This window comes from Eutrema salsugineum, unplaced genomic scaffold (genome assembly GCF_000478725.1).
Source record: "Eutrema salsugineum unplaced genomic scaffold, Eutsalg1_0 scaffold_1, whole genome shotgun sequence".
NCBI lineage: Eukaryota > Viridiplantae > Streptophyta > Magnoliopsida > Brassicales > Brassicaceae > Eutrema > Eutrema salsugineum.
Window position 1 is genome coordinate 2,780,520 of NW_006256909.1, and position 11,650 is coordinate 2,792,169.

Below are 11,650 nucleotides of genomic sequence, written 5' to 3' on the forward strand. Positions count from 1 at the left end.
TAGACCAAATAAGGAAATACAAGACCTTCAGGTTTCACATATAGAAAATACATAGACAAAGTTCATACGCTTTGAAGTATATCACAAACAATACAACTAACATACATATTACGTTGGGTACACAATCTATTTTACATGGTATCATAAGAGTTTAATTCATCATGATTCCTATGATAAATAGTAGAGATAGAATTAAAAGTGGGAGCATTGATACAAAAATCATACATATACTTGGCCTAGGCTAGTTAAGTCTCCGACAATTTTGACGGACCTCACCTTGAGAGGCAAGTTTGACATCAAGATTGCTCATTTTGCGCATGGCCTGTTGGAAATCAAAGAAAAACTTAGCTTGGTTAAAGGCATAGCCATTAACAAGATTCCTGGTCCTTGGAGTGTCGAATAAGGTTTGGTCTGAAAAGAGGACTCCTGATTTCCTCTGAAGCGCATTGAAGTAAGCATTGTCGAAATCGTTGCGCGTGGCATCAAATGGTTGCTCTGCATTGTCACCCGCACTGCATGTTTTAGAGAGAGTGGTTGCAAAAGAAGAGTCCAGTGAAGAATCTGTGGTGGTAAGTCTAGCCTTGAAGGAGGAGCATCTCGCAACTCCAAGTGTATGTGCTCCTATATATATATAGTTCCACCAGTTAAGTTAGAACCAAAACATGTTGCATGTACATGGATTCCAAATTCCAATAGCATATAAGATAATTTTTTTTATATAATCTTGTAATTTTGTTTTTACTTAATAACTACAAATTTATATTTAATAACATCATACTGTTATAATATTATATATATGGAAAGGAACCTAATGTGTTGTTGGCTTGTCATAAAGAACTTACCGGAGAGAGCAACAACATCCTGTGGAGTGAAGCCGCGTTGGCCAAAAGTTTGAATGAGTTGGGTGGCATTGAGAAATGGTGAAGGAAGATTTCTTGTATCTTCTATCTTCGATCTCTTACCATCAAATCTTCCTTTTGGCATGTCATAATATGGACCACCAGCCTAATTAACAACAATTCTTTTTGATTAAGTACAAAAATATCATCATTAATAAGTGATCAAATCTTGATTAGCTTACCCAAAAGACAGCATCTCTAGCAGCCATGGCAACAATATCTGCGCAAGATACAACTCCTGGACATCTTTTCTCGATTTTATCTTTTGCATCATCTATGATCTCGTAGCCACGTAGACTCAGATTCGCAGGCGAATCCTTTTCCGCAGTATTGTCTTTTGTTGAATCGAGTAGAATCGAAGCGTCACATCCCTTCGTAAGACACACCAAAAAAATAACTTAGCTTTTCCAAACTAATGGGTTCTTGTACGTACGTAAAGGAAAGACTTAAATTAAGAGAAAACGTAAATTACCTCAATGAAACAGTCGTGGAAGAGCATACGGATAAGACCTGCGGCTAAAGTGGGATCGGCTTGAAGAGCATTGTTAACACTGTTCTTCACAATCTGTTCTGCGAAAGGACAGCTCATCATGTAGTAACTCATGCTTAAACCCCTCACATGATATGGAAGCCCAACTATTGCATGCATCAACATAATCACGCTCAATAAATTCGCCCTAACCATCTTATTATTTTTCATCTTTAATGATCTCGACAACATGATATCTCTTATGTTTCCAAGACTTTTTTTTAATATGATATTTAATTTTATAAGCTCTTTCACTTTGTGTATCGCTGATCGCTTATATATAGTATGGACTCGCACTTAGACGACATGCTTCATATTGGAGTGGTTGGAACTTGGAACATAAAAACCCAAATTTTGTAATTGTGTATTGGTTGGTCGGTCCCATAGTGGGATAGTGGTCTATTGTGCCTTCCCGTTTACTCTTTATCATATATAGTGAAAATTCAACTTATTTTATTCTTAATGGCTGACCTAATTTGCATGTTATTGCATGAAAAGTGGCACGTTGTGTTGACACATATGACCATTCCTTTCCTTTGCCAAAACTCGAATTCGCTTTCTCCACAAAATGTGTTGTTATTAGATACCAATTATAATATACCTCACGCTTACTGAACCTGACCAAATTTTTTATTAAAAACATATACCTTTTGTTTAATATGAATGCGTAGTTGATCACTACAATCCAATAATATAAAACTTAGTACCAAAACGAAACTTAACCTACGTAATTAGAGTTTTTTATGCCAAAAGAACTAAAACTTAAACATGGTGTTAAGAAGCCTCAAACGGCAAGAAAATTTTTAAACAGGGTGATTTGAGAAGTCTCAAGGCCAAATGAGCCAAACAAACATCAGATTCCATTGTTTCCTTAAGATATGATTCTGCCAATTGTGTTCAGCAAATAATTTTAGTTGTGTTAAGTTTATGAGATTTTAAATCTAAAACCTTATTTAACTTTCAAACTATCTAATTTATGTCAAATTCAGGCTCTAGTGCTATGTTAAGACGTTCCATAAGCTTTTTATACTATGTTAACTTTTATAAACTTCTAACTCAAAACTACTTAACAATGAGTATATGAAATGTATTATTTTAGATCAGAACCACACTAATTTTGATATAAAGTTTTTAACAAATTGTGGTGGCGATGGAATATATATTTGTGCATTGTATTATAATACTGAATCTTAGACTAATGTTAAGCTTGTAGAAATGTGGACGGTACGTTCTCAGTGGATCGAGGTAACTATTATGCCTATCGAGATGGATCCAATCTAGAACTTGTTTTTCGTTTTCAAATGTAGAAAATTTGACTATATATCGAGCAGTGCTGAATTGATAAATGCAAAACTTAGATGCATGTATATAAGTGAACAGAATTAAAAGAAATAAAAGTCAAACGAGAAAGCGAGACATATAGTTGGCTTCCATTAGATAGCAACATCCATAGAAATGGACAAGAGAGAGTTTGGTATTTTTAATGTAATCGCATGTCAAATTTTACTTTATCACTGAGTGCTTTCGACGCGGACTTTGTAGTGCTACATTGTTCCACTTCCTTATCCGGTGAAGACAAGAACAGTTGATCCGAGAAATGCTTGTTATTCTTTTTGTTAATTCTGGAAAATCTTATTGACGTAATAATATTCACACTTATATAGAGCTGGGTCTACTTTGGAAGTTTTTTTTCTTACAAATCTCATCAGTATTTTCCCTTTGCTTTGGCCATTGTCTTCTCAATCAGTTTATGTAGGATGACTAGGACATTGATGATACAAAGTTTTAGAATTTTGCTTAGTTTTTAAAAGAGAGGAAAATATAAAATATTAGTCAATTTATGTATCTTAATATTAATAATTAATAAAAGGCCTCTAGTCCTCTATATATAAAAACTAGAAAGAAAGAACTTTTTTTTGTTTTGGGGGTGCAAACAAGAAAGAACTTGAATGTATATATTTTTCTCCCTTGAATATTTTGGCTGTATATAAGGTATATAATGCAATAAATGAGATATAATTACTTACTGCTAAAGATAACATCTCCCTTCTGTTTTTTTTTTCTTTACTTCAGAATACAAACCTGATCTGATATCGTTCCTAATAAACAACTTTGTGTTTTTGGTTTTATGTTTCTGAGCTATCTTGATTGATTAATAAATTCAGATCTCTATTTCATGAGACTTCTCAATGGGATTAGATAATGCTGATCCTTCCCACAGCTCCGCAAGATCCTTTCTCCGCCATGACATGAAGATCACAGGTCCTAATGTAGATGGTACCTATACATACTCCACATCGAAAAATGGATTAAAAATCACAATCTCATCATACTTCACACTCATCGAGCTCAAGAAAATACAAAAAGAAGACTTCATTTACAACACGAACATTGGACTGAAACTGGAAAAATACAATCAACAAAACTTCGGTTAAAACAAGTACCAGATAAAGTAGAGCTGGCTGAGGTGAGTGGGTCAAGACACCCGCAGCTAGAGCCGAGACCAAGCCAATGGCGTACCCGGGAAGTGCATACCTTATGTATTTGTGTCCCTTGGAAGATTTCAGATCAAAAAGATTCACCACATCTCTTGTTTTTCGATGGTCAAAGCAGAGGACCAAAGCCAAAAGCATTGCGGGGATAGCCTGGAACAAACAAAACAGTTAAAAATACATCAGATCTTTATCTTCCTGGTCGTTATAAACTGACAAAAGAAACTGTCATGAAAGAAAAAGAAGGGTTTTTTTATCTTTACCATGTCACCAAGACCAAGCATCATGAAGTCTGAGGCACTCACACCTGGCACCACACCGCCCAATAGGTTCCTTGGAAACACTATTTTCACTGGCAGCTCCAGTTTCTTTGTGATCAGTTGCAGTCCAGGAAGATTCAAACTGTTAGCCACAGTGTGAACCGGGTTCGATGCTTGCTGGGTAGCCACGGCCACCATAACGTTAGCACCAAAGAATCTCTCAGAGAAGAAAACCCAGAATATGTCATATACAAAGAGACACAGGAGGAGCATAGCACATATTTTGATATTAGGAAGACGAACATGGCTGACAAACGCGATACAAATGGAGATCCCAAGCAAATTGTTCAACACCCAATGACCAGAGACGAGCCATGCCACGACTGTCATGGCGCAAGCCACAAGCAGCAACCCTTGCGTCCTTGTAAAGGATTTAGAGCAGCAGCGGGAAACAAAGGGATCAGAGAGACCAAGCTGCGACTTGATATATAACGCATATGGTGATAACCAGAAGAAGAGAGACGAGACAGAGGCAATGGCTGTAAAAGCGGTCAGGAGCTGAGAGACAGAAGAGAACAAATAGAACATGAGAAGCAAACTGCAAGAGCTCATGACCGGGATCATTAAAGCCTGAGAGCTATCGAGTGTTATGGATGCCTCGGAGAAGTCACGGTTTCTCTCCATCTCTTTCCCATAGTTAAGTGCACGGAAAGCAGATGCAAATGTCACCGTGACAGCTGTCACAATGAGAGTAGCTGGAGCAGGTTCTAGCAGATACAAAAGGTTCCATAGAGTCTCCATGATTAAAAAAGAGTTCCTTCTGGTTATATATGTATATATCCCCCAAGCCTCGTAACTTTACAGCAGATGTGAACCTGCAAAAAAGATAAAATCACACCAACAAACTCATGTAAGCCAAAACCAAAAAACAAAGCTTAAATTTTTACGAGCTTTACAACAATGGTGGTTGCTATTAACAATTCAGGAACATCACCAGATAGTGTATTTACATAGCTGTTACAAATTCACAGCTCAAGATCAAATTGGGTTCTTTAAGATTCAAGTAAAGTCTCGAAATTTTTATAGCCAAATAAATAACTATTGGCATTCAGGTAGCTCAGTACTCCAAGTGTCAATTTTCCAATCAATAAAATCGGAAACCAAAAAATCAAGTATGTATTTTTAACGAATCAATTTCGAGGAGTTTGGTTCTCTTAAGAACACAAAACTATGAGACATATATATTACCAGAATAATTACTTCTTTTCTTCTCAGAAACACTCAATGTGAGAAATCAAGCAATATCTCAGTTCAATCGAAAAGATACAACGCAGATTACAGAAACAAACGAAGGGAAAACTCAGATCGAGAGGGGAAATATGAGAAAAAGAAGGTGAGAAATTCTCACCTGAGAAACCTTGAACGCGTGGAGAGAATTGGGATCTAGGTTTCGTCTCAGACGCGGGGGAGAGAGGCTTCGATCCTCTGTCCCATATCAGTAAAGGACCAAAACATATTTTGGTTGTAATTATTGTATTTTTTACTAATTCAGTATTAATAAAAATGTATTAACTCAGATTAAAAGTTACTAACGTAAAGTCATCAGCACTTTTTTCTTTATCTTTTGTTCAAACAGTTTGTTTATTGATGATGTCTTCATGATCTTCTTGACCAATCGAAACCATCATTTTTGTTTTTTGAATTTTAATGAACGGAATCGTTATAGCCCCCGAAAATAAATACTGAGAGTGTAACTACATTATCTAGTTTCACTGACTGTAACCGGTAATTGATAATAGTGCAGATCCGCTACAAAATCTGGTTACTGGCTGTAGCCGGTTATCTCCAATCTGTGTAAAGGGAACAGACAGCAACACATGCTTTAGAGAACCCTAATTTTTCAAATTTCGAACTTGCGCTCTCTTCTCCTTCTTCTTCTACAACAGTTTCCCACTCTCACTCATTTGAGTCTCATTGCCGTTATTTCCAGATTTTCTCTACCTCTCTCACTGAGGGTTCTTCGAGTATGGGGGCAGCTCACAGTCATGAAGATCTGGAGATCTGTGAATCAGATGAGGACGAATATGAAGAATATGTAGAAGGAAAAGAAGGAGAAGAGGAGGAAGACAAATTCGAGGATTCGAGGGAAGATACGTTAGAGACATCTTCCTCCGGTGGTCGTCGCCGCCGAATTAAATCTCCCTCATCACTGGACGACGTGGACGACGTGGAGGCAAAGCTCAATGCCCTGAAGCTGAAATACTCATCTCCGTCTACCGAGAACTCGACTCGGCTTTTCCGCTACATCAATGGTAATACGCCCAAAGCCAAATGGGTCACGGCTGAGAAGTTCACCGCTTATTGCTTCGTTAAAACCTCCAAAGTAGATGAGGATGAAGAAGACGACGACGCGAACGGAGATGAGGAAAAGGAGTGGTGGATTTTGAAGGTCGGCAACAAGATCCGAGAAAAGGTTTCGGATGAAATGCAATTGAAGGCCTACAAAGACCAACGCCGTGTAGATTTCGTTGCTAAAGCTGTTTGGGCATTGAAATTCGCCACCAGCGAAGATTTCGCCTCCTTTGTTAGCAGCTACAACAATTGCTTGTTTGAGAACAATTATGGGGTTGAGTTCAATGAGGCAAGTAAGGCAAAAATCTATGGGAAAGATTTCATTGGGTGGGCGAATCCTGAGGTTGCTGATGATTCCATGTGGGAAGATGCTGATGAAATTTTGCTTAACAGCCCTCAATCTGCAACTCCGTTGAGAGACACACAGGATCTGACTGAGGCCTTTGAAGAAGCTACTAGTGAGGGCATACATAGCTTAGCTCTAGGTGCTTTAGATAATAGCTTTCTTGTCGGAGATTCTGGTATTCAGGTTTTTAAGAACATGAGGCAAGGGATTCAAGGGAAAGGTGTTTGTGTTAACTTTGAGGCTGGTTATGATAGGGCTCACTCAGCTCCGAGAAAGGCTCTTCTTATGAGAGCTGAGACTAACATGCTGCTCATGAGTCCCATGAGCCAAACGCCTCATTCACGAGGAATCCATCAGCTTGACATTGAAACCGGCAAGGTTATTTCCGAGTGGAAGTTCGAGAAAGATGGAGTGGATATCTCTATGAGTGACATTACTAACGATGGTAAAGGTGCTCAATTGGACCCATCTGCATCAACGTTTCTCGGTCTAGATAACAATAGGCTTTGCAGGTGGGATATGCGTGACAGATATGGGATGGTTCAGGATCTTGCTACTGCCAATGCCCCGGTCTTGAGTTGGGCACAGGGGCATCAGTTTTCTAGAGGGACTAACTTCCAGTGCTTTGCAACCACTGGTGATGGCTCAATTGTTGTTGGTTCTCTTGATGGCAAGATTAGACTCTACTCTAGCAACACTATGAGGCAGGCTAAGACGGCTTTCCCTGGCCTTGGTGCGCCTGTAACTCATGTGGATGCTACTTTTGATGGGAAATGGATAGTTGGTACAACTGACACATATTTGATCGTTATCTGTACCCTTTTCACTGACAAGGCCGGCAAAACAAAGACTGGCTTCGAGGGTCGCATGGGAAATAAGATTGCTGCACCAAGGTTGCTAAAGCTAAGACCTCTTGACGCACATTTAGCTGGATCTAACAACAAGTTCCGCAATGCTCAGTTTTCATGGGTAAGCAAAACTCTAGTTCCGCAATGCCAAAGTGACATTCTTGCTCTAGATAAACCACATCAATCATTCCATGTTTTGTGCATAGTATAGTGCATATAATATTTGAAGTCTAAGAATTTACTGGAAGACAAACATATTGAACTATTGATGCCTTTCTTTCTTTTCGCACACAAAGACCAGAGTTGTCCATGCGATTTCTTTCTTTCTCACCTTGAAAATTAGGTCTCTCTTAGCTGAAACGCTTCTCTTTGATACCTTTCGTATAGCTGGGCTGGTAACTTTATGCAGCTGTTTCCATCTAGATTTACTGTTGAAGATGTTATCACTTTCCATAATGTCAAGCTTTGCTTGTCTTCTTCAATTTGTCCCTCACTTTTGAAAGGATAGGTTATAGTGTTCGTCAGTTGCTGGTGATTTTTTTTCTTAATCCATCTAAAGATTTTTTCTTGTGGAAATTTTAGGTCACGGAGGATGGGAAACAAGAGCGTCATGTGGTGGCAACTGTTGGCAAATTCAGTGTGATATGGAACTTTCAACAAGTGAAGAATGGATCTCATGAATGCTACCATGACCAGGAAGGGTTGAAGAAATGTTACTGCTACAAGATAGTCCTTCGAAATGAATCTATTGTGGACAGCCGCTTCATGAATGACAACTTTGCAATCTCTGGTTCACCTGAAGCGCCTTTGGTCATTGCAACTCCCATGAAAGTCAGCTCTTTCAGCTTATCTAGCAAGCGATGAAACAAGCAAGTGATGGATCATTAGTTTATATAATTTGAATTCTATTATGTCCTGTAACCATGTGAAACTCCAATGTTCTGGTTCTTAGTACGCTGTTAGATTCAGGGAAAAGACATCTAGAGATGTTGCTTAACTACTTTGGTGTGACTTTGACTTTTAAGATGATCATATTGTAGACATTTTGGTTTTGGCTTTTTGCATTTTTCTGTTTTTCACTTGAAAGAAGCTTATTTTGGAAGATGTAGCAAGAAGAAAGCGTATCCAGTTCACTGAGCTTAACCAAAAAAAAAAAATTTGCCAGAAAAGATTTATACATGCAACCTTCAATTATGACACAATACGCAGAGAATGTTGCAGACTAGGGATTAAAATTGCAGAATTTTACTGTTTAACAAATATATATTCTTTGATTCATGGAATAACTCGTACAGCATTGATCTGGTTTGGTTCATGTGTTGTTGCAGACATATTTAGACAAGATAAACACAATCAATCTTGTAATTGGTGTTTACTATGTTAGTATCAAATTTAACTCTTCTTTTAGTATCGATTTTACATTTATGAAAATTTTATACAATTAACTTCTTCACATCAAACTCACTTATGTGACTTCTTCTTCATCAAGAACATAAAAAATCTTGGGAAAAATTTCTTCTTTTTCTTTCCAGGATTTGCCTGTGGAATTGGGTTTGTCTCTGTTCCGTGAGACTCATTAGACTCAGCTTCTTCTTCCTTCGAACCTTCTAAGCTTCTTCCCTGAATTTTCTCTATGTTCACTCCATTATCACCATTCTTTCTCTTTACTTCGTGTTCTTCCCTCCATTTTCTCAGCTCTTGTTCTACACCTAACTTCCCTTCTTTAGCCTTCTCCGCCTTCTCAACAGCTTCTCCAAGTGTTTCCTTTCTCGCAACCATCTCTTTGTTTACTTCTTCCAACTTCTCCAAGCTCCTCTTCTCTGTTTCTTTGGCTTCCTCGATCTCAGAAACCGCTGCAGCAACCTTTGCGTTGGCTTCTTCTTCAGCCTCATGAGCACGCTTGCTAAGCTCATAGTACTCCTCTAATGTCAGTGTTACGCTTCTTGGAGAATCAACATTATTCTCCTTCAAAGCAGACTCGCTCTCTTGCAAAGCCTTGATAGCGGCTAATGCCAATCTCTCTGAAGCTTTAGCAGCCTCAATTTCTTTCTGAGCTGCAAACAATCTGCTCTCCATTGTATTTGCTCCAATATTTGCTTCCTCTGCTTCTTCTTGAGACTTTCGCAGCTCTTCACGAGCAAGTTCAGCGAATGATTTCGCTTCATCAGCCTCTTGCGCTGCTTGCTGAAGTTGCTTAGGTAGCTCTTCCATTACCTCTCTAGCTTCTTTTTCCTTGGACTCAACAAGAGCTATTTCGGTCCTCGTAATGTCGATCTCAGCATCTAGAGAAGCAACCACTATCGATGCCATCCCTTCTCTTTGTTTGATTGAGTCAAGTACTGTTTTCTCTTTCTCAAGTTCCTGTCTCAAGGAAGACGATGCTACCTTTAAGGATTCCACTTCAGAAGTTGCTTTCTCGATGTTCAGATTCACTTCTTCGAGTTCCTTCTTTGCAGAAGCAACAGCTGTTTGTATATCTGTATGGGATTTTTCCTGTAATAAGATCTCACTGTTAGCTACGTTTCCCTCCTTCAACTTGGATGATTCCATATGATCTGCCAATTCTTTCTTCAAATCAAGTAGCAATGCTGAAGCAAAGTCAAGTTTCTCTTTTAGCTCCTTAGTAGAAACTATATGTTGCTTAAGTCTTTGAAGCTCTTCCTCTGCTTTCTTTAGTTGCTTCTCCCACCGGTGAGTTTCCTGATCACGCGCCATGGCTGCTCCAATTTTATGTTCTTCCGCCTCCAAGTGAGAAGAATGCGCACATTCCAGTGACTCCTTTGTGGCTATCAACTCTATAGTGAGTTCTTCAACTTTCCTCTCAACTTCTTTAGAAGCCAAAACTGCTTCTTCGGCTTCCTTCACAGCCAACTCCTTTTCTTTTACCAAGACATCATACTCCTTTTGCAGAGTTTGTACTTCTTCCTTGACAGATTCCAGCTCTGAAATCGCAGATGTATGTCTGGCTTTAGCCACTTCAAGCTGTGCTTTAGCTGCAACGCTAGCTTCATCAGCAATTCCTTGTTCCATCTCCTCAACTCTCAGCTTTGCAAGCTCTGAGTCCTGTTTTGCCTGTTTTTCTTCTGTTTCCGCCTTTTCAAGGTTAAGCCTTAACTCTTCTATGAGCCTCTTTGTGCTCTCTAGCTCCTCAACCGCTAGCAGTTTTGACATCTCTACCGTCTCTGATTTTTTCTTGTACTCAGGAATCTCCTCCATGATCTTTTCTAGCTCTTGTTCCACAAAATTGCGTCGCTGCATTAAAAAAAAAAAAAAAAAAAGGGTGAGCACAATACAAAGCCAAAGAAGTTCTTGGCTAATATATATATACACACGCATGACTAACTATACCTCTAATACTTGCATTCTATGTGCTTTCCAATCAGTGATTCCCCCAAATTTGGAGACAGCTTCTTTAACAGATTCAAAAGGTGATGCTGTATCAATCGAGTCTTTATAAGAATGTTTAGTTTTCGGTGTTCCATTGCTCAATGGTGATGATACTCCAAATCTTGGAGACACGAGTGCTCTTGGAGATCCAATGCTTCTTGGGGAAGACAAAGATCTTGGAGACACACCATTTCTTGTTGTGCCCTCTGCTCCGTTCTTGATCTTTACACGAGGCAGAACAATCTCAGAAACAAAAGTAGGAGTAGTAGAAGAGGAAGAAGAATCTTGTGTTTCTTCTGCTTGAGTGTTTGATAAACTGGAGGGCAAAAAAGTGTCATCCAGATAAATTTTCCCATTTTCAGTTGAATCTTCGTGTAGAGATTGTTGAATTGCTTCATTATTCTCTAGTTTTGTTGGTATTGCTTGTGGTTGATGCAACTTAGGCTTTATTATAGTTTCAACATTGCCAGTAACATCTGAGGTTACACTTGGGTCTTCTGTTAATTTCAAATCCTCCATCGATGGAAGCTAGAAACC

At 38.8% G+C, this 11,650-nt stretch overlaps 4 protein-coding genes across 4 annotated transcripts; 1 reads left to right on the plus strand and 3 right to left on the minus strand.

Moving 5' to 3' along the window:
- Positions 1-20: 20 nt before the first annotated feature.
- Positions 21-1,717, minus strand: LOC18029393 (peroxidase 47). Its single transcript, XM_006412298.2, has 4 exons — positions 1,372-1,717; positions 1,082-1,270; positions 843-1,005; positions 21-621 (listed from the first exon to the last, which is right to left on the minus strand). Exons 1-4 carry the CDS (start codon positions 1,618-1,620, stop codon positions 242-244), a joined length of 981 nt encoding a protein of 326 aa, XP_006412361.1. The 5' UTR covers positions 1,621-1,717; the 3' UTR covers positions 21-241.
- Positions 1,718-3,425: 1,708 nt separating this feature from the next.
- LOC18029394 (signal peptide peptidase-like 1) lies at positions 3,426-5,724 on the minus strand. The gene is made up of 4 exons (XM_006412299.2): positions 5,589-5,724; positions 4,184-5,055; positions 3,873-4,073; positions 3,426-3,709 (listed from the first exon to the last, which is right to left on the minus strand). The coding sequence occupies exons 2-4, from the start codon at positions 4,979-4,981 to the stop codon at positions 3,590-3,592; spliced, it is 1,119 nt and encodes a 372-aa protein (XP_006412362.1). The 5' UTR covers positions 4,982-5,055; positions 5,589-5,724; the 3' UTR covers positions 3,426-3,589.
- Positions 5,725-6,113: 389 nt separating this feature from the next.
- LOC18029395 (protein CYPRO4) lies at positions 6,114-8,784 on the plus strand. Its single transcript, XM_006412300.2, has 2 exons — positions 6,114-7,847; positions 8,309-8,784. Exons 1-2 carry the CDS (start codon positions 6,207-6,209, stop codon positions 8,588-8,590), a joined length of 1,923 nt encoding a protein of 640 aa, XP_006412363.1. The 5' UTR covers positions 6,114-6,206; the 3' UTR covers positions 8,591-8,784.
- Positions 8,785-9,187: 403 nt separating this feature from the next.
- On the minus strand, positions 9,188-11,632 carry LOC18029396 (protein WEAK CHLOROPLAST MOVEMENT UNDER BLUE LIGHT-like 1). Its single transcript, XM_006412301.1, has 2 exons — positions 11,075-11,632; positions 9,188-10,978 (listed from the first exon to the last, which is right to left on the minus strand). The coding sequence occupies exons 1-2, from the start codon at positions 11,630-11,632 to the stop codon at positions 9,188-9,190; spliced, it is 2,349 nt and encodes a 782-aa protein (XP_006412364.1).
- Positions 11,633-11,650: the final 18 nt, after the last annotated feature.